This window comes from Brassica oleracea, chromosome C4 (genome assembly GCF_000695525.1).
Source record: "Brassica oleracea var. oleracea cultivar TO1000 chromosome C4, BOL, whole genome shotgun sequence".
Classification (NCBI taxonomy): domain Eukaryota; kingdom Viridiplantae; phylum Streptophyta; class Magnoliopsida; order Brassicales; family Brassicaceae; genus Brassica; species Brassica oleracea.
In genome coordinates, this window is record NC_027751.1 from 9,513,239 (window position 1) to 9,536,494 (window position 23,256).

General features: G+C 33.6%; 2 protein-coding genes and 1 pseudogene across 2 annotated transcripts; 1 reads left to right on the forward strand and 2 right to left on the reverse strand.

Moving 5' to 3' along the window:
- Positions 1 to 3,354: 3,354 nt before the first annotated feature.
- On the reverse strand, positions 3,355 to 5,258 carry LOC106342844. The gene has a single exon (XM_013781885.1). It carries the CDS (start codon positions 5,206 to 5,208, stop codon positions 3,487 to 3,489), a length of 1,722 nt encoding a protein of 573 aa, XP_013637339.1. The 5' UTR covers positions 5,209 to 5,258; the 3' UTR covers positions 3,355 to 3,486.
- A 55-nt stretch (positions 5,259 to 5,313) lies between these two features.
- On the reverse strand, positions 5,314 to 7,303 carry LOC106342845 (annotated as a pseudogene).
- A 13,668-nt stretch (positions 7,304 to 20,971) lies between these two features.
- On the forward strand, positions 20,972 to 21,526 carry LOC106338058 (VQ motif-containing protein 4-like). Its single transcript, XM_013777118.1, has one exon. The coding sequence runs from the start codon at positions 20,972 to 20,974 to the stop codon at positions 21,524 to 21,526; it is 555 nt and encodes a 184-aa protein (XP_013632572.1).
- The last annotated feature ends 1,730 nt before the right edge of the window (positions 21,527 to 23,256 follow it).

The window sequence follows — 23,256 nt, forward strand, 5'->3', positions numbered from 1 at the left end:
TGGCAGTTACCAGACGTCCTGGAACTGTCAAACCACTCCTGGACATGTCCAAAACAAGCCTACAAGGATTGCCCATGCTCCTGGCTCAATCCCAAGAGCCCACCAGCCCATCGGCACACACGGGTCACCCATATGGCCCGGCCACTGTCCAGACCCAGCCCAACTGCCCGAGACCTGAACACTCAGTCCAGCTGAGTTGAGCTGATCCCCAGCTGACCCAGCTGAGTGAGCTAGACAATCCAGCTCAGGGAGCTGACCTACACTTCAGTGAGTTACACCGAGCTGCACTACACTTCACCTAGCTGGTCGAGCTTGCTTACTGCATCGCCCAGCTGTTATACACTGCGTCTAGCTTGCTTCCTTTATATTCTTCAATCCTTCTAAGTCCCTTGGTCTATTTCCAGACCTAGACTTAGTTTTCCCATGATCCATTTTGATCATTCACTTCATCGAGTTTTACCCGGACCTCGTCCAGCTACCGGCTTGCTTGTCCAGCTCCTTTGAGCTTGCCTCTGCCTTATTTTGGTTAAGTTCCAGCTATCTGATTCCCTTAACCACGTTTTGGACCATGACACACTTGTCTTTAGGTCGTATGACCTGGCTGGTGCGTCTACTCGCACCATGTTCCATCCAGACGATCCTATCCAGGATCGGGGATGCTACACACTCACTCCACAAGCACCACAGTACCTGGCTTCTGGGGAGGTAAGGAATAACTGATGCTGTGGATGGCTTTCATGGATGAACGCCTCTCCCTAAATGAAGTACATCGTACATCTATCTGGACATCGCAAGATTTGCTACATACGTTCTTGAATCCACTGCATAGCCGCTTATATATTCAGTGGGAACAAGTTATAACCATGCTCCTCATCTGTACGTGTGTGCTTGTGTAGCTCATGTGTTAACTTCCTGGGAAAACTAGCGTAGGTATCGTGAAGAACAAAATCAAACCGAACATTTGTAGTATGGATAAAAATAGACAGGTAGAAGCACTGCGGTGGATAGTTTAGTTTATTGATATAGCTTCATGTCTTAATTAATTTGTCATCTACCACAATCAGACCTTTCTACTTCTGGTTTACCAACGTTGTATTAGAAAACGGATGTAGAAGAAAAACCAGACCTTGACCGGTTTTGTATTTGGTCTAATCCGGTACAGTTTTTAATTTCAGTCAAATTTTTACAACAATAAAAGTCACACATCGGGTAAAACAAGCTTTTACATCATGTATATATAAGTTTAGTTCACAAGTTAAGGTTGTCGAGCTTGGCAACGCAAGCTTATGATCCGAGTGGAGACAATAAGGTGATGGGAATGTTTTGGTGAGATCTACCTACTGGCCCAAGTTTAATGGAGTTCGGTGGGCTACAATGGCCTGGCGTTAGTCTCCGGCCGAAGGAATCTGGGTTTAAATTGGACCATCACTTTTGCTGCAAGAATGGGTGAGGTTTGGAACGATGAATGGTGGTGACACCCAGATGTTTCACTAGTGGGATCACTAACAACGTGAATCAGTTACTGGTAATCTCACTGACAGGTAAAAGTAATTCTCAGAGTAGAACGTGTTGTTCTATGCCATTGTGTGCCACTAGATGAATGGCATTTGCGTCTACAGTTTCATAGATATTTGGCTTCCACCTCAAATAGCCTACGTACGTATCACGTCAGATGAACTCTAGCTACAGCTAATATGGTTCTGAGTCGAATTGGATCCCATGTGTATGATTCCTGATGTGAAAACATATCTGACAAAGATCTGCTTATATTTTATGTAATTAATCTGTCATTTGAAACTATAACATAGAATAGAAGGCAACAAGGGTCATGCCTATAACATTCACTACTTCAGAAAAGAGTGTTTTTTCTGCTATAGTTGGTAAAATATACGGCTGATCAAAGTTAAAAGGGTAAAGCGTTTTTGAATTTTTTTTCTTAAGCGTCAAGTGAGAGAATGTTTCACTCACCAGGTGGGAATTCTTCATCAGAAGCTTCATTCTCCATAAGAGAGACGAGAGTTTTCCTCAATAAACTGGAAGTTTTGTAATCCTACACCCCCAAGAATTCATGGTTCAGTCATATAACAAGATAAGTTTTTTCTGTGCAGAACCTCTCCTGTTCCGATATCATTGTCTTCTCCTTCTTCCCTATATGTTACTTTACAGTTGGAAGTGAGTGAAGTGTTTCCCTATTATAACAATGGTCTCATTATAAGGGAGTTGGCTTACTTTGTTGCTCATATCGCATATAGATCCTCTCCTTGTCCTCCTCAAACTTGGAAACGGTGTCTGCCAAGCAGAAACACATGTCAGTTTCAGTAATATGGATGTCCCACTTAGATATTGTGGTATACAATTTTTAACTGAGCAGAACACAAAATAAGAGGGAAATAGAATGAACACCTTTAAGACCCTGTAGATGATTCAGCTTTTTCTTTCATGAACTTGTCAGCTTCTTCCTTCGAGATACTCTCACACTACAAATTCAGCTCTCTATGAACTCGCTAACGACTAAGAAAGTTCAGATAACGTTTTGCTCAAACCTCCTTCGAACTCTTTGAAAGTGCTTTGGCAAAGTTCTGTCTGCAGATTTATAAGCCAATGACGTAATTCATCAGCATGGTTCCGTTTAAATCTTAGTTTCTAAACCAAGATTCACAAAGCATGAAAGATCAGTCATCCATCGATCCTCAGCCTTACCTTTCTTTCTCAAGTTTAGAAAACGGATGTAGAAGAAAAACCAGAATTTAACCGGTTTTGTATTTGGTCTAATCTGGTACATTTTTAATTTCACTCTAATTTTTACAACAATAAGTCATACATCGGATAAAACAAGTTTTTTACTTCATGTATATATAAGTTCAGTTCACAAGTACTTAACGTCGAGCTTAGTAACGCAAGCTTGTGATCCGAGTGGAGACAATAAGGTGATGGGACGTTGTCCTAACTTGCCTGGGAATGGTTTGGTGATAGATATCTGCTGGCCCAAGTTTAAAGGAGTTCGGTTTGCCGCAACGGCATGGCGTTAGTCTCCTGGCCCGAGTTTAAAGGAGTTCGGTTGGCCGCAATGGCCTGCCGTTAGTCTCCTAGAGCCGAAGGAATATTGGACCAGTGACCTCTAAACCAACTAGACCTGGTATGTCAGTTTAAATTGGACCATCACTTTTGCTGCAAGAGTGAGTGAGGATTGGAACGATGAATGGCAATGCTTCCTGGTTCCTTAACGATCAAACACAGATGACAACTCTTTGTTTGAATTATTTGAAGGTCTCTCAGTTTCACTCAGATGTTTCACTACGTTACCTTATTGGAAAATAGCTAAAAAGAAAGACACCTAGCGTGGTTATAACTATCAAACCTGCTCTCAGTATTTTTCATTCTTTTTTTTACAAAATAAAAATTTAGCTAACAAAATTACTTTGAAATATCAATCATTTCTTCTTAGACAAAGTTCATTTAAAGAAAACACAATACAGAATCTTCTAGCTATGTTACAAATCCAAAAATATAACTTATCTCGGACAACATCTGCTCCAGACTCGGCGACTTGGAATGTGTAATGTTGCGGCCAACAAATTTTTTTAAACACGTAGAGGAACATATATACTTCCCTGATATATATATGATACCTGTTGTGTCTTCGCAACGGAGCTGGCACATACAACAATACGGCCGAGATGGAAAATCATTGGGAATAACTTCGGCTTCGTAACGTGATATGGCCATAGTTCCTGGCCTCCAGAATGTGAATTCCCCAATCACGCATTTGATATGAAGAGTGGAGCTGCAATCTTCACATGTATAGAATCTTCTACTCGGGTGGACTTCTCCTTCGCATGCCTCGCACCAGTACTTCCCACTCGCCTCTTCTCCGTAGCAGACAGAGAGAAAATGTCTGTCGCATTTGTGCTTCACCTTATTAGGCAAAGTGGCGCAGTCATATCCCAAAGCGAAGCCACAATCAACGCAGTTCAATACAGTGGATGTTTTAACTCCACAAGCATCACAAAACTTGGCTTCTGAGGAGGTAAGGTATAACTTATGATGCGGATGGCTTCCATGATTGAATGGCTCCTTAACTGAAGTACATCGTACATCTATCTGGACATCGCAAGATTTGCTACATACGTACTTGAAGCCACTGCAGAGCTGCTGACATGCAGTGCAGTTGAATAAGTTGTACCCATGCTCTTCATCTGGATTAGTGTTTGGTCGTAGAGTAAGTGTGTGTTTGTGAAGCTCATGTCTTAACTTCCGGGCAAGACCAGCGCAGGTCTTGTGAAGAACGAAATCACAAACCGAACATTTGTAGTATGGATAAAAATAGACCGGTAGAGCGCAAGCACTGCAGTGGGTAGCTTCATGACAAACAAGACCACCTTCTTTGAATTTGAGATAATGTTCATGACTGAAATGCTTAATTAAATTGTCATCTACCACTTCCGATGGCTTTTCGATCTCCTCTTCTTCTTCTGGTTTGCCATAATGATCTATTCCATCCCACACATCATCTCTTGTTGCACATCTCAGATGGACGACATAATCAGGGCAAGTGGAGCATCGGTATCCTCCATACATGCAATCCAACTCAAGACGACAAACTTTACAAGAAAACTTACCAGGGCCAATGAAGTACCTTCGAGAAATCCGGTGCTTGTGGCGTGTGAGGTATATCACACGCGGTAGCAAAAGACAGTCTCTATGGATCATGAAGTTGCATTGGTGACACACGTAAGGAGCTCCAGGGACGTCTTCACCACAAGCACACGGAAAGGAAACGCGCTTGGCCAAGAGGTGAAGCCTATGCTCATGGGCTTTGGGGTAGTCAATGCTTGGAATCTCGTGCTTCCTCGCGCAAGCTGTGTCTAAACTAAAGTTACAAGTGGAACAATGGTAAACCAAAAGCCCAAGGGTTTCTCCACACAAACAACAACGTTTATCACTATAACCAGGTGGCCCGCACCAGCGGAGCTTGAGAGGGTGTGAATGAGAACGGTGGTTGATCTCTAAGGGCGACTCCGCACATTCCTTGTGGACATAGAAGTTGCACTCAAAGCAAAAGTACCCGTCTGCATCATTCTTAGTTTCAGAGCAACCAGTGCAATCAACTGAAAACGATGAAGGTTTTAAGATGTGATCGTGAATAGGCAATATCTGGGGCTTAGATGCTCCATGACTTGGCTTAAAGATCCCCCACATGTTACCCATATCAGTTGTAGAAAATGGCTAGTGTTTGATATGTGAGGAGAATGTGAAGAAATTTGGACAGAAAGTGATAGTGTTTTGAGTTATTAAAGACCTTGCTATAAGTAATTAATCTTTCATCTGAGACTATCAATAATTATTGACCAAAAAAAGACCAATAATTGAGGATACCCGACAAAAGTATTTAATGTCACTAACACGTGTACTCATTTTATGACTCAACATCAACCTAACATTGTAAAAGGTTAGATGGCTAACTAGTGGTGGATCCTGCTAACGATTAATTAATCTTTCATTTGAATCTTCCAACATAGAACAGAAGACAACAAGGGTCATGCCTATCATATTCAAAGTCTTCAAACACTACTTCAGAAAAGAGTGTTTTCTAGTATAGTTGGTAAAATATACGGCTGATCGAAGTTAAAGGGTTTTTAACCTTTTTTTCTTAAGCGTCAGGTGAAGAGGCGTTAATCTTTCACTCATCAGGTGGGGGAACTCCTCATCAGAAGCTTCATTCTCCAGAAAAGAGCCGAGAGTTTTCCTCAATATGCTGAAAGTTTTGTCAGCCTACACCCCACAAGAATTCACAGTTCAGTCATATAACAAAGATATAAGAGATTATGTCTTAGAGATAACAACTAAATGGTAATGCTACTTATTTACACGTTTCTTTTTCTTCAGCGATTCTTCCAATTGGGCAAGTTTTTTGGTGCAGAACCTCTCATGGTCCGATATCATTGTCTTCTCCTTCTTCCCTATATTGTTATTTTACGGGTAGAAGTCAGGCAACTGCTGCCAGCTTACAACATTGGTCTCATTTATAAGAGGATTGGCTTTACTTAGTTGCTCATATCGCATGTAGAGCCTCTCCTTGTTCTCCTCAAACTTGGAAACTGTGACTGCCAAGCAGAAACACATGTCAGTTCCAGTAATATGAATGTCCTAACTGAGCTTAAGAGTTATAGATGACAAAACCAGAGGGGAAATAGAACGAAGACCTTTCAGACCCTCTAGATGATCAGCTTTTTCTTTCATGAACTTGTGATGAATCTGCTCAAACTTGGCTGCTTCTTCCTTCAAGAGACTCTCACACTGCAAATAAGCATCAGGTCAGCTCTCTGTAAGCTTTCTAATGAATCCAAAATTTAGGATATCATTTTGCTCAAACCTCCTTCGAACTCTTTGTAAGTGTGCTTTGGCAAAGTTCTGTCTACAGATTGTCAGCCAAGAAATTTATCAGCATTCACAAAGCATGTAAGATGTCAAACATCCATCCATCCATCCATCCTCAGCAACATAGCGTTTACCTTTCTTTATCGAGTTTAGACTTCAACTCGTCAATCTTTGACTTCACCTCAGTGGAAACACTGCCAGAAAGATGCACATATGGATTAAAAGCAAGATTTAGCTATCTAAAGACAAAAGAGCAGAGCAGAGAGAACAACTAAAAGGTTCTCTCTATCTGTGAAATCAAACGTTCTTGATATCTATCAAACATGCATTTGCGTACTAAGGGATGTACGATCATACACCACAACCACATGCACAATATATCAATCGATATCAAGTTCTAGAGTAAAATGATCGAACACCTTACGTTCATCTGACTATATCTAATTGATAAAATTTGCTTGCGATACAAGGATCCTGAGACTATTCGCAATTAACACAAATATGCTCAAATAAAATGCATATGAATCGAACTTTGATTCTTCTAAATATTCTGTAACCTGAGATGATACAGGTAAGCAAAGAGAGATACCTGGAGATGCTTTCTTCTTTCTTCTTACGGCCATCCTCGTCTGCTTTCTCTCTGATTTGCTGCAACGCCGACATGATTCCTTTCAGATCGCTGCACCATCCACAAGGAGATGAGAGAAGGGACCTGGAAACATCGAGATCTTCGAAATCGTCCTGGAGTTTTGCGTTCAGGCGCTTGCTTCTTGAGCGATTGAGGCTCTGGCCGTGCTCTCTTTCTGGTAGTAGACATCGCAGATGAGAAGACGAGTGAAGAAGAAGCTAAGAGAGACGATGAGACGAAATGGGATAGATATTTGCTTGCTAGTGAAATTTAAAATTTGATTTTGAATTTTGAATCGGGAAATATCGCACTAAAAAAGGTACATCCGATCAAAATGATCAAAATGTTTTTACTAAAGAGGTAAAGTTTATGTGATCAAAATGTTTCATAGGGTTAACTAATCCAAAGTTTATAACGAACGGGTGGAGATTTGAGACTGAGATTTGAAATTTTATAAAATAAAAATAAATATTAAAATTAAAAATTTGAAAATAAAAATTTGAAAAATAGTTTCAAAAAGTATTTTCGAATTACAAAAAGAAAATTTGAAAAAAAAATAAATAAAAAATTCGAAAAAAATTTATAAAAAATTTTGAATTTGAAAACATATAATCTAAAACTATGAAAAAACATTATTTTTAAAATTTTTTTTATTTTTTATATATGTAGGGTATAAAGGTCATTTTAACTATTAAATGAAATATTTTGGTCATTTTCTTCTTTGTGGTCTATTTTTATGATCAAAACTTGAAAATAGTATATTTAGGAAAATTGTCTCACAAGCATTGGTTCCAACTCTACTAATTTTTCATCATTTTTTTTCTGAATCTTCACCATCTATTTCATCTATCATTCACAAATATCACTACCTTTGAATCAGAGAACTCTAAAAATAATTGAAGAATCGGTTGTTTATCACTCATCTAGAATCCACCGCCTTACCGGAATTTCTCTCCTTTAAGATGAGTTCCAACATGATCCCTCTGAAATTCTTTCGTGTGAGAAAAAAAAACCGACCAGCTTGACCAAGCCAAAACTGGAGAAAAGATGAACTTGTTTGGGGTTTGTTCGATTTAAATAACATTTATATTCCCCGCTATCTGCTTAGTTACCCGATATTATTTATTTTTAGCGGAACCTTGCTTTAATATTTCCTTTGACATTCATGTTTTGTTAGCAGTTACAATCAAATTGTTAATAACTGATAAATAGCTGGTAAAAGTTTGTAAATAACTAACGTTAGTACATACATGATTTGTTAGCTGATAAATTATTTGATACATGGTTAGTTGGTTGATACATTGTTTGATAAAAGGCTTGTTAGATGATAAGTGTTTGATATATAATTTGTTAGCTGATATACGAAGTTGTTAGCTGATAAATGGTTGGCACATGATTTGTTATTGGATACGTTGTTTGATACATGACATGTTATCTGATAAATAATTTATTATCGGATATATATTTTGTTAGCTGATAAAGAATTTGATACCACAAATTGGTTTATAATAACAAATATAAAGATAAATAATTTATTATCTGATATATATTTTGTTAGCTGATAAAAAGTTTGATACCATAAATTGGTTTATAATAACAAATATAAATTTTATATAACTGGTACATGTCCTTATTTGCTGTTCGATGTCAATCATGTTGTAGGTAAACAGTTGGCATATTTCCTTATTAGTTGATAATTTTTGTTGTAGTTCATAAAAATGAACAAATGTATATATCGATTTAATATTTCCAATCATTTATATCTTTTACCTTTTTTGAGACAAAAAATTATAAAAAAATTTGAATTTGAAAACATATAATCTAAAACTATGAAAAAACATTATTTTTTCAAAAAAAATTTATTTATTTTTTATTTATTTTTTATATATCTAGGGTATTAGGGTCTTTTTAACTATTAAATGAAGCATTTATGTCCCCGTCTTTGTTTGCCTCTTTCTTCTCTTAAAGGCCTGACTGGTTCAAACGCAGCGGTTGCGGTTGCGGTTGCGAGAGTTTGCGGATGCTGGTGGTCTAAAGAGATTTGTATAATTGGTTATGCGGTTAGAAATTGGTGCGTTTGCGGGATACTTATGACTGGTTAACTACCAAATAAAACAGTGGTTAAATAATAAATTAACAATATTTACATTTTATATAATTATAAAAATATCAAAAATATAATATTATAATAAATATGAAAATCATATTTAGAAAGTTATAGTTTTAAATTTTTAAAAATTATAGAAAATATTTTTATTTTAAAATTTTATAATATTAATTAAAATATAATAGATATATTTTAGTATTTTTATAATTCTGATTTAAAATTTTTATTGAATATTTTTATTTTTGTATTTATATGGTTTTTTGAAAAATAGTAAAAAATTATCCTCCCGCTAGCGTTTGCGGTCCCGTAACCGTCCGCAACCGCAAACGCTAGCTGGAACCAGCTTTTGATTTTAATAGGTTCGGAACGGTTTGAAACGATTTGTAGCGGTTTGTATAATTGTTTCGAAACACTATCAACTGTTACCAACCGCAAAAGCTGCGTTTACGGGTGGTAGCGGAAAAACCAGTCAGACCCTAAGTTCCAAATTTTGTTCTCTTCATCTATCACCAGAACACATGATTTTTTAAAAAAATATTGCAATATAGTGAAGATATGTAAGAGATGAAATGGTGAAGAAGAAACTAATAAAGAAAGAAAAATTATTTGAAAAAAAAATATTAAAAGAAAAATTGTGTGGCTTACAGTTAACCTATCCATTCATAGACCTACAAGATCCGAACCTATATCTTAAACGACAGCTGTCAGTTTTCATGTCCATGTACTTCTCCATTTTTTCACTCAGCGAGGAGGGCATAATCGTCATGTATTGGTACAAACTACAAAGTGCATGTATTGGTACAGACTTTTAGGATTGACCAAGGGTAGTATGCAAATTTTGACAGCTATTAGGTATATTTACCTAAATCTCTCTTTTTTTCTAAATGTTGAGATACTTTATGTGTATTGGACACACTCTAATTGACTTGTCTTCTCCTAAAGTTTACAAAACTTGCATAAAGCCTCTGATTCTACAAACATATTCTACAAAATATGTTTGTAAGAAAATCACTGTTACTTGGGCTGACGAGTTGGCCCAAAATATGGAAAACAAAATCACTCTACCATTTTGCTAGAAAAAAAAATATTTTTCTTGCCTAAAAGGTTCATATCATATATATGAAGTTCAGTTGTTATGACTTGTGATTACAGCTTGCTTGACCTAAAGTATTATATAAAGTAAAGAGATTGATTTTATGACCATAAACATATAATACAAAAAGAAATGTATATCCCTTTTAAAACGTCTGATATCAACTTATAGTAATAATTTTTTTGAACAAAAGGCGAAATGGAATCGAAAAGAGGAAAATTTTAATTTTACCAAAAATTTGATACAATTTTGAAATTTACGTTCAAAAGATAACTATTTTATAAATATTTTAAATTTGTGATTTAAAAGACTAAACAAACCGTTCAAAATCATTTATAAATATTTAAAAATTATTTATAGAAGTTTATAAACCAACTCCACCTTCTAAATATTAAACCCTAAACTTAAATGTTAGGGCATTTTTGACTGAATTTATTTTAAAAATGGTATATAATTTATGATATTTGAAATAACTTCTCTTCGAAAGAGAATATATATAAAAACATAGAAAACATCTAAAATCAACAGAAATCTGGTGTACAGTGATTGTTATTGATAAGAGTGAATGCTTCCTTTGAAATAATTTTTTGAGATTTTTTTTTTAAAATAATCTGGAGTATTCTAAGTTGACGGAGACGTCCAGATTAATCTTTAAGGGAAAGTGTAATCTATGAATAAATCGTTTTCGAATATACAAATGAGTCAAAAACAGAAACTTATAATTGTGTGATTTAGTTTCGCACATTAGATAGACTGAATCTGAAACATGTTGGTGTTCTATATGTATGTCTTTACCACTCAATCATAAGGTCTCAGACGGAAAAAAATTGACTGGTATGATGTTGTACTTGATGGAAATTATCACATTATGAAATCACTAATTGTTAAAATTCGATGTTTGAATCATTTCATTGTAGTTTAGTGGACATCATCACCTTGTGGAGTTAAAACGTCTTTGATGAGAAAAAAAAGCATTTTTGTTAGGCTTTTTTGTGTTATTAGCTATTGTTTCAATTTTCAAAACTTCGATCTAGGTTCCTAACCAATATGACAATAATAACTTTGGTTTGTTTCTACGCTTAACACATTTGTACTTGAATTATAAGCTGATTTGGATGGATTTACATTTGATGGGTGTTAGCTTACTAATTACTTCTGTTTTCATTAGTATAAATTGTTAATACATTTTTATGGACATATTGTATCAACTGTGATACCAATTCTTTGGTCCTACTTTTGATAAATAAACAAATAGATATATATCAGAGCCATGGTTGAGTAGGAGTCTAAAGTTTTTGGGTGTTGGTGATCTACTGATTTAGGTTGTTTTTGGTTCTAATAGGATTAAATCCTAGTCCTTCTGAGTGTTTTCGCCGGTCTAGACAAGGTCCTAAGTCCCGTAGGTGTTGGGAAAACAAAACCTCTCTCTAGACAGGATTTTAAGGAGTCTTAGATTTTCACCTTTATTATCAAAATGGAATCATATTTTAGATCTTCATCATACAAATCCCAATCCGCCTCTTCTTCTTCCAGATCAGAAAACAAAGCTATAAAAGATTCAAAAAAGATAGTAACTAGTCAAGAAACAACTATAGATGATTTCCAAGGATCAGTTGATAATTGGGAGATCCCAAGAGTTCATAAAGATCAAATTTACCAAATCTCGAAAATGAATTTTCTAAGAAAAAAATTTTCTATTAAAACTAAGGAACGTGATATTCAACTTACAAAACCTTTTGAGACGATTCATTTATTTTCTGAAAACGCTTTACAAAGGCATAGAGAAAAAAACTTTAAATATATTCATGTTGGCTTGATTCAAGTCGGTAAAAAACATCTTTCTAAAGAACGGTTAAATACTTCAATATTAGCTATTTTAAGAGACACACGATTTAAAGTATTTGAAGATTCTTTGTTAAGCTCGGTTGAATCTAGTTATGTACTGAACCAATTTCATTTGATTGCTATCCAAACTTTACTGTTTCTCTAAATGACAAAAATATTTTAAAATCTTTGGTGTTACAAGTTAAAACACACAACTATGAAATGATTGAAGGATCAATTCCAATTGCTTTGATCTTTAGAGTTCATTACAAAGCTATGACAAGTGCTTTTTCTTCAAAAGTAAAACTTTCTAGCAAAAAAGGGGAGACCCTGTTGCTTCAAACTGATCTTTCAAGATCCACCTCCATTATTCCGAGATCCATCCAATGTAAAGATATAAATCTTCCTGGCGAATGGGTCCTCTAAGGAGCTGTCCAACCAAAACTCCCTGCACCCTAAGAATCTATAGAACCAAATACACGTTTAAAACATATTGAGCAATTTCGTGATGGAAAAGTAAAACTGTCATTTATCATAAATAACCAAGATAGGATTGATGAATATTTGTGTGGATCTCCTTCTAACATGTGTGAACCTTCTTCTAATCCAGAAACTATTGATTTAGGAAGAGTCTCACAACTAGGTTATGATTTTTCTAGAGAAGAAAAGAATATGAAGTTCCATCCCCGGTTTTCAACCTCGGATATTCCAAATTCTGTTTTAAGAAATGTTAACTTTCAGTCACAAATTCCTAAACCTGTTTACTCTGCGGAAAACGATCTTTCACAAAATGATTTTGTTACAAAATCTGAGCCAACAAGTCCAACTTTTTCAGCCATTACAGATAACATGTTAAATGAATTAAATGTTTTAGAAAAAGAATTTTCAATTGACAAAGAGTTTTTAAGAGATGATTTTTACTCTGAAAATAATAGTCAAAAAAAGGCTTTGGTTCTTCAAGAACTTTTTCAAAGAAAAAAATAACATTCATAATGAATTTTACGATTATCTCCAAACACATAAGGTACCAATTTTATTTTTTAATTGGTTTGAAAATTATGCTTCTAAGAACAATATAATTTCCCTTTTTCTAAAACAGTGAATCCAATAACTAGTCGCAATAAAACTCCTGAATGGGAAAATCTTGCTAATGGTAAAATTATTCGCTCCAACCATCCTCCTCCCCAAGGGATAAAACTAGATTGGTTAGGAACCCAAATTGAAGCAATTCCTTTTAAACGACCTCAAGAAGATGATAAAGCTAATGTAAAAAATATCATTGATCAAAACAATTTTTCATACACTAATCTTGGTACAATAAGCAAGCAACTTGATAGGATTGAGAAATCAATCCAAAATCAAAACCCCATTCCAATGGTTCTCCTTCTGAAAAGAAAAACAAAAGTCCCATGTTTAAACCTTTCCAAATTTCCAATTCAAGTGTCAAAATTTACCAAGACACAAACCTAGAATTCATTCGTGCTCTCCAAAGTCAATTAAGTAAAGCTGAAATAGGAGATAGTAGCATGCCACATATTTCTAATATCCCCGACACTCCTACTTCCAAAATCCAAATAAACACTCTAGCCAATGATTCAGACATTAGTGAATGCTCTGATCAAAATTCTGTCCCAAAAATAAACTGTCTTGATTGGCAAAACCATCAAGATCGTCAATTAATCTCAGCCCCTGATCTAGGACATATCCAACAAATAGAGCAATCTAGGTTTAACTCATCATCAGTCTATGACTGGAATATTGATGGTATATCTGAATATAATATTTTAAGTTTCTTCCAAAAAATGACAATGGCCGTAAACGCCTATAGAACCCAAATAGGAAATGAAGATAAAACCGTAGCTGAACTCCTCATAGCTGTTTTTTCGGGACAGCTTAAAGGATGGTGGGATAATTACCTAACCAATCAGCAACGAACAGAAATCCTCGATTCAATTAAAATGGATGAAGATAATGTGCCAATCCTAGATAACCTTGGAAATCCTCAACAAGATGCTGTTGCTACTTTAGTCATAGCCATAACCTTGCATTTTATTGGAGATTCCTCGGTCCTTAGAGATGAAAATGTTGAACTCCTTTCAAATCTTAAATGCAAAAAACTAAGTGATTTCCAATGGTACAAAAATACATTTCTTACTAGAGTCTTACTCCGTTAGGATTTTAACCAACCTTTTTGGAAAGAAAAATTCCTAGCAGGCCTTCCTACTCTCTTAGGAGACAAAGTTAGAAAGAAAATTAGAGATTCCATGGGAACCCAAATAATAGATTATGATGATTTCACTTATGGAGAGTTGATCAGTATTGTTCAACAAGAAGGTCTTAGGATATGCCAAGACCTGAAACTCCAGAAACATCTTAAATGGGAACTCAAAAAAACGAAAGTAGAATTAGGATCATTCTGTAAACAATTTGAAATAGACCCCAATCATGGTAGCAAATCTTGTGTAGGAGATCGCAACAACCACTACTATTCTAAAAATAAGCTTAGAAAACATTCCAGAAACTATAAGAGTTTTAGAAGACGTGAGAATTCATGGAAAAAACCCCAAAACAAATTTCCTTCAAAGGAAACCCCAGCCAAAAAACCTTTCTATAAAAATCTTACATTCTTCAAATGCAATAAGAAAGGTCACACTTCAAAATTTTGTCGTTTTAATCGCAAAATCCAGGAACTAAACCTCGGAGAAGAAATTTCAAGTAAAATATCTAATCTCCTACTAGATGGTTCTTCATCATCATATGACTCTGACTCATCCATGGCTTTTGAAAAATCCCTTCAGGTTGATGAACTAAATAGGTCATCATCTAGTTCAGAGTCAAATGAAAAGAATATCCATGTCCTCACTAAAGATCAAAAATTACAACTTGAAATATTAAATTCCATTTCTGATCCAAGCCTAAAACAGAAATTTCTTGAGAAAACCATTTCCTCTTTAAATGAAAAAGATGTTAAAAACATAGATAATTCGCCTCCAAATCATCTTATGATCTCACCACCATTCTCAACAAAATAAAGAAAGACACCTCGAAAACAACAATACAAGATCTTAGGATAGAAATCAAAGAAGTAAAAAATGATCTAAAAATCCTCAAAGAAAAACAAAAAACAAGATTCTGAATATTTTCACTCGATTATATCTTCTATCAAAGATCATCATGATTCTAGTTCGGAAGAACAAGAAAATGATTGATTAAATAATAAAGATGAAAATCCAAGGAACAAATTCAATCTCTAGATATGGCCCCAAATGATTTCCTTTTCGTTCTACCAGAAATAACTTCTCGAAAATATAAAATTAGAGTTACCATTGTTTTTTTCTGAAAATTACAAAATTGATACAATTGTTTTGTTCGACACTGGTGCAGATCTTAATTGCATCAAGTCTGGGCTTGTTCCAAAATGTTTTCATCTAGAAACTAAAGAAAAATATCTGCTGCAAATAACTCTAAACTTCGTATAACATCTAAAGCAGAAGCTTCAATATTAAAAGAAAATATCCTCATTAAAGCTGCATTTGTTCTCACAGATGATATATATCAAAAGTTATTTTAGGAACACCATTTATTAATTTGATCACACCATATAAAGTTATGGATGATGAAATTTCCTTTAAAAATCAAAATATAAAATTATCTTTTAAATTTCTCGAAACACCAAAAAAGTGAAGTCTAAACTTAATAAAAGCTTTTTCTATACAAGAAAACTTTCTAAACTATTTAATCCATAGTAAAACCTTCCACCTAGAACATTTAAAATCAGAAGTTTTACTTCAAAAGACCTTAGAAACCTTAAATTCAAAAGATATAAAAGAAAAAAAATTCAAACTTAAATAAATTATTTGAGAAAGAAATTTGTTCAGATTTACCAACTGCTTTTTGGAATTGAAAACAACATATTGTTGATTTACCTTATGATGAAAATTTTCTTGAGAAGGAGATTCCCACAAAAGCTCGTCCAATTCAAATGAACTCAGAATTAGAAAAACATTGTAGAAAAGAAATTTCGGATCTTCTAGAAAAAGGATTAATTTCGAAATCAAGATCTCCTTGGTCTTGTGCTGCTTTTTATGTAAATAAAAATTCTGAAATTTAAAGAAGAACCCCAAGATTAGTAATTAATTACAAACCTTTAAACACTGCTTTAAAATGAATTAGATATCCAATACCAAATAAAAAAGATTTACTTCAAAGACTTTACTCAGCCCACATATTCACAAAGTTTGATCTAAAATAAGGATTTTGGCAAATTCAGATATCTGAAAATGATCGTTATAAAACAGCATTTACAGTCTCTTTTGGTCAGTACCAATGGAATGTAATGCCATTTGGTTTTAAAAATGCACCTTCTGAGTTTCAAAGAATCATGAATGATATATTCTCTGATTATTTAAAAATTTGCATTGTCTACATTGATGATGTACTAATATTTTCACATTCTATTGATGAACATTTCAAAAATCTCAAAACATTTTATTACGTTGCGAGAAAAATGGTTTTGTTGTTTCCAAAACAGAAATGTCTCTATTTCAAACTAAGATCAGATTTTTAGGTCATTACATATCAGAAGGTATGATAACCCCTATTGAAAGATCTTTAGAATTTGCAAATAAATTTCCAGATAAAATTATTGATAAAACTCAATTATAAAGGTTCCTTGGAAGTCTCAATTATGTTTTAGATTTCTGTCCTAATATTAATAGAATAGCTAAACCTTTGCACAATCGTCTAAAGAAAAATCCAGTTCCTTGGAGAAAAGAACATACTGAAATAGTTCAAAGCATTAAAAAACAGGTCTTAGAAATCCCATGTCTGCACATAGCAGATCCGGATTTAGAAAAAATCGTAGAAACAGACGCTTCTGATATAGGATATGGGGGTATTCTTAAACAAAAGAAGTTAGATGGTCACGAAAGTAGTGTGCAATTTACATCATCACACTGGAACGATACTCAAAAGAACTATTCTACTATCAAAAAGAAATCTTGTGTATAGTTTTGTGTATTCAAAAATTTCAAAGCGATCTTTTAAATAAAAAATTTCTTTTAAGAATTGACTACAAAAGTGCTAAGGATATTTTACAAAAGGATGTGAAAAACCTTGCATCAAAACAAAATTTTGCGCGATGGCAAGCGATTTTGAGTATTTTTGATTTTGAAATTGAATTTATAAAAGGAGATTCAAACTCTGTCTCAGATTTCTTGACACGAGAATTTCTCCAAAACAGGTACAATGCCTCCGAAGAAGATGATTGACAAAGGCAAGAGAATTTTCCTGGAACCAATCTCAGAAAAACCCGAACCTACAAACACTCACCCAAAAACATAACCATGGATCTCAGTAACAAAAAAGAGTGCTAAAAAGGAAGAAATACCAAACACCCCAAAATCTCTCCAATCTCCAGAAGCTATCATGAATCATATGTTACAGTTGCAAAAAGCTTTCGAGCTTAGTTTTTCAAAGCAAGAGTCAGGAGAATCTTCCAAAAACCTTCCTTCTCAATCTATTTCAAAATATAACGAGGTCTCTTAAAATATGATTTCAAGAGAAAACCAGAACTCAAAAGTTGTTTCAAAACCTTCAAATAATTCACAAATTATTTTGAAGGAGATTTCCCAAACCGCTCCATCGGAGTATTTTGAAAAACACACATACCAAAATATTATAAATATCAAAAAGGGATTTTTTGTAAACAATGATCCATTTTTAACAATCGAAAAATATTTTGGCAAAACTGTGTTATTCTTTCAAACCATTTTGGAAATTACAGATTCCGTGTCCTTCAAACTTTTTTATCTAAACGAAAACCACATTGATGCTGCTTATTCCACCTTCAAAATCCATAAAATCATTGCGCCATTTGATTGGGAATATGATCTTAACGACAATCTAAATTTTCCAGAAGATCTTAAAAATCTCTCTTGTTATAATGTCCCCTTTAACTATTGGGATTATTGCCAAGCATGGTACAATTCTTTTTTATCCAATCTCCTAAACACAAACACAAGTGGTTGATCTTCTTTGACACCACCTGTAACTTATCCAAATCTCCCTACTGGTTCATACCATGGTGGAACTACTTTGGTTCTGTCATAGAAATATTTCAATATCCAAAAATCATTCCAAATCTTCAAGACAAATTTCATTCCGTCTGAAGAAGAAAAAAAATTTCCCCCACTAGCCCTCTTCCACTGAAAATTTCACTTTCCTTGGGTATTTTCATGGACCCTTGAATTTACTTTTGATCCAATTCATGTTATCCAAAGAAATTCCAGAGTCAAGTGGTGGGATAAATACAAAATTCCCTCAAACCTTTTCCCATCAAATATTTTTACCTGGATAAAAGAAAAAAACTCAAAAATCCAAACACTTAACCAAACACAAAATCAAACACCAGAGACAACCTTTTTCTTGGCTCAAAAATCAAAAATGTTAGCAATGTTGGCAGGTGCAAAATCTGAAGAAGAAATTAAGGCTATTTCCTTACAATTTCTACCGTCAATGTCAGGTCAAATCTCTCGTACTTCAGAGAGTGATGCAGTGTTCCAAGTGCCAGATATCGATGAAGAAATTTTTGGCAACAGTGGAGTTTAAATCTCTCTCCCCAAGAAATGCAAATCTCCTCAAAATCCAAAACGTATCTTTGTTGCAACTCTGTCAGATACGGTTACATTGTTACGAATATTTTCCACAATTATGGAGCTTAATGGAGCAAGCTTCTGCTAGTGGAGTTATCCATATATGCCACTTTTATTTTTATTTTTTGCATAATTGCACTCTTGTAAACTCCTATATAAAGGAGTCTCGGCTTCAGTTGTAAACCAAGTTTTCGTTCTCTCATTCTCCTACTCTTTCATTCTTATCCTCTCTTTCATTCTCTCCCGTCCTTGTAATCGAGAACATTGCTACAATCTCTTTTTAAGTAAGTTTTTAATAAATAAAGTTTCAATCATATTTTCTTGTTTCTTTTTCTCGTTTTAGTATTATGCTTTGTGTTTAAGTGGCTGGTCTAACCGTCCATATTTCTGTTTTATTATTTTAAGTTATGTTTCAATATGTTTAATATATGTCTTAATTACTTTATAAAGCATAATTAAACATATATAATAAAAAGTAATTAAATATATATATATGATTCATACATGACTACATGCATAAATGTGAATTATAGAGTTTATGCAAAATTCTTTGGTCCTACTTGCAAATCTCATTTCTATTATAGATTTTGCTATTTTTTAAAAAATAAATAACAAAATATATTAGAGATAGTCTAACTATAAAAAGAAATAATAAAATGTATTTTAGAGAAAAAAAATGAGTTAAAGTAATTTTGTTTCTAAATGTTATTAGAGAATCTAAAATTGCAATGGGTTAAAGATGTTCTTAGATTATATGGATTGTGTTAAGAAAATTTCATTGCATATTTTTATTGTTTATTATTTCTTTTATATAAACATATATTATAGTTTTGGTTAGTGCAATAAAAAATGTGACTATATTTGAACCGTACTCCATGTGAATCAAACACGACCTCTGCTGGTCCATAACATCAATAAAAAGAAAAGTGTCCTGATTTAATTTGCTAAAGCCCAAACATATGACTCTTGCTAAGTCACATTCGATCGTGAGTCCTGCTGGAATCTACGGAATTATAGAATGCAAGCCAAATTTGATTTAATATATGATTCTAGTTGACCAAAAGATTACGGATATTAAAGAAAGAAAAGATTGTCGACCAAAAAAAAAAAGAAAAGAAAAGATTACTGTCCAGGCTGGCTCCTTATCATATTCTTTGTCAATTTAGAGGAAGGTGTTAAAACTTATCTACGATGTAATCAATATATCAAGATGCACTTCTATCTTAATTCTTAAGTAGTCAGAAATTAGATTTTGTGTTGACTAACTATCACAAGATCTTTCATAGATATTGAATTGCACCAGTTGTCTTAAAAGGTAGATGATTTGTACAGTTTTCGGAAATTTGCATGTCTAAGAAAATCGTCACGAGAATGGAAAGTGATATTGAAAAAGTCTGTAGGTACGCAGCTACTCCACAAAAAAAAAGTTCGACGTGAGCACTTTTAACCAGTTGGAACCATTTATTTTTAGTAGACTCAGAAGTCAAAATCATTTGAAATCCACAAAAATTTATTCGGTTCGGCTTAGTTCAGAAAGCAATATCTCTAACGGTCTAATATCCAAAAAATTCAATTCGATTACAGCTCAATATAACCAATTAATCAAATAATTTTACATAATTTATATATTTTAGATAAAATATTTAAATACTTGTAATTCAGTTATTACAGTATTATTTATCAATTAATTTTAATTATAAAGTAAAATATTAAGTTAATCAAATTTTAGAAGATTGGTTATTTTCAAAATTAAATATTATTAATATTTTAAATATATATACCATTTTGAATATCCGGATACCCGTTCAATTGTTAGTTTGGTCTAAATATTTTTAACAAAAAATACATTAATAATTACTAAAATAAAACGAAATGTTTAAAAACTTCAATCAGTATTAAAACTAGCAAATGCATACACATTTAAATTGAATAATAATAATTAATTAAAAGAAAAATGCATATCTACTTAAGATATTGGACCATAAGTCAAACCAAAATTATAACATTTATGGTATTCTAAAAAGTCGAAGAAACAAACAAAAATTACTTTTTACTTTTGATAACTGCCTTATATTTTACAAAATACACCTCATCCCGCTAATTGAACTTTGTGTGAACGATAACTCTTGACAAGTTTCTCTTCCACTAGTATAAATATGTATCACCTTTCCATGTTCTATTCACAATAACCTTAGTGAAAAGTGTAAACACTAAAACTCTTTCTCCCAACGCCTCCTCCAATGAAGAACTCGCCAAGAAACAAAGATGACTCACAAACCAGCGGCATGATGACCATCACCAGAATCACCACTGCAAACCGACCCTATATCACTAGATCCGAAACCGCCACTGTCTTCTGCGCCAACTCTTCTTCCTACAGACAAATCGTCCGGATGCTCACCGGACCCTCCATGAATCCTAACCCAACCCACCAACCCGCCCCGCCCCTGAGGTACTCACTTCCTCCACTCAGAACCGTCCCAACCAAGAACCACTCTTCTTCTTCTTCCACCACCATCTACGAACGCCGCAACCAACAACTCAAGATCAACCCGGTAAGTTCCGGGTTAACCGGGAACGTTCCTTCTCTCGTTCTCACCAGCCCTGACACTCCTCTCCTTCATGACCCGTTTGGGTCTGTTACACCCAGCCCGAGCGCTTCCGAGTCCGGAGAGTACGATCTGAAACATGACTCGGACGTGGAGGAGAGAGAGATAAGAGAGAAAGGGTTTTACTTGCACCCGTCGCCGTCGTCGACTCCGACTAATCCGAAGCCTCAACTTCTCATTCTCTTTCCGTTGACTTCTCCTCGAGCCTCGGACTCTCCCGCCTCCTCAACCTAAGCTCATGAAGCTCTATTTAATCCTATTTAAAATAAATATTAGCTAAATTTTATTTCGTAACCTATATTTTCGTTTTGGAAGCTAAGATTTGTGAATGCTGCTTGTGGCTAACTAAAAATCATGGCTACATATATCTATGTTGTTGTTTTCTTTACCATCATTTGACATTGGGTTTCATAAACTTATTCATGTATTATTGGATGTTATAATTATTGGTTTAATATCTGCTATATTCGTCAAGTCCTATTGTAATCGAATATCTGAAGAACAATATATACATGATTTAATGTTTAGTATGAAATTGGTTGGTGTTTCAACATGCTAGACATTTATTTATCGGTTTTCTCACGTATTTTATTTTTACATTTTCATACAAAGATTAGAATATAGTAACAAGTGCAAAATTCATGAATCACACGCGATAAAAAATCATCAAATTTGGTGTAATTTAATGTGATAATATTTTTTTCTATTCAGAAAAAGCTGAAAATTATACTATTTTTCAGTCCGAGATTTACGTATTAAACATTTTAAAGAATTTAAAAGGTACAAAATTTAGTCAAGGTATAATAATAAATGTACATAAATATGAATAGATATTCAAAACATTATAATGAATTTATACAGATCTCAAATATGATAATTATACTAACTGCATTTATTATAGATATGTTCTATACTTGTCATCATTCGTAATTTAGTATAACTAAAATATGGTCTCATATTTCAGTTGCATAAGGATTTGTAAAAGAGATAATAAATTAGATTTTGTTGTTGTTTTCGTTTCTCCTCGTTAAACATTGTTTTCATAAACCTATTCAGGTTTTATTAGATGTTATATTTATTCGATATAGATTCTTTATGTTTTTACGTCCTATTGTAGTCAGATATTTGAAAAACAATTTACGCTTGAGTAAGTTTACTGTGAAATTGGTAATTTAATATGCCCGACATTTCTTTGTCTCAATTTACAAACTTTTATTTTTTATGTTTTTACAGTAAAAATAATAGAAAATCGTAATATGTACGAGGAAAAGTAAATGCGTCAAAAATTTGGTGTTTATTGTGAGATGTTTTTTCATTTCATAAAAATTTGAAAATTATATAATTAAGTTTTACCAATCATAGATTTATGTATAAAACCATTTTTGAAATTTTAAAAGGTATGAAAATTTAGTCAAAGTATACTAATAAATATATGCGAATATGAAAAGTTAGTCAAAAGATAATAATAAATCTATACTGATCATAAACATGATAGTTATACTAATTGCATTTATTATAGATATGCTCTACATTTGTCATCATTCAAAGTTTAGTATAACTAAAATATGGTCTCACATTTCAATTTCATAAGGATATGTGAAAGAGCGAAGAATTAGATAATTAGATGTTGTTGTTGTTTTCGTTTTTCCTCGTTTAACATTGTTTGCATAAATCTATTCAGGTTTTATTAGATGTTACATTTGTTCGTTATAGATTCGTTATGTTCTTCAAATCTTATTGTAATAGAATATCTGAAGAAAAATTACGATTGAGCATGTGTATTGTGAAATTGGTGTTTCAATGTACCCGCCATTTCTTTGTCTGAATTTACATAATTTTATTTTATTTTTTGTTCTTCGTAAGAATAATATGTACGAGATTCATTAACCATACATGAAAAGTAATGTGTCAAAAATTTGGTGTGAATTAATGTTAGAATATATTATTCTATTTTTATAATTTAG

What these genes read in the sequence shown, in the direction of transcription:
- LOC106342844 (XM_013781885.1), bottom strand. Translation starts at nt 5,208, where the DNA reads ATGGGTAACATGTGGGGGATCTTTAAGCCAAGTCATGGAGCATCTAAG.
- LOC106338058 (XM_013777118.1), top strand. Translation starts at nt 20,972, where the DNA reads ATGACCATCACCAGAATCACCACTGCAAACCGACCCTATATCACTAGA.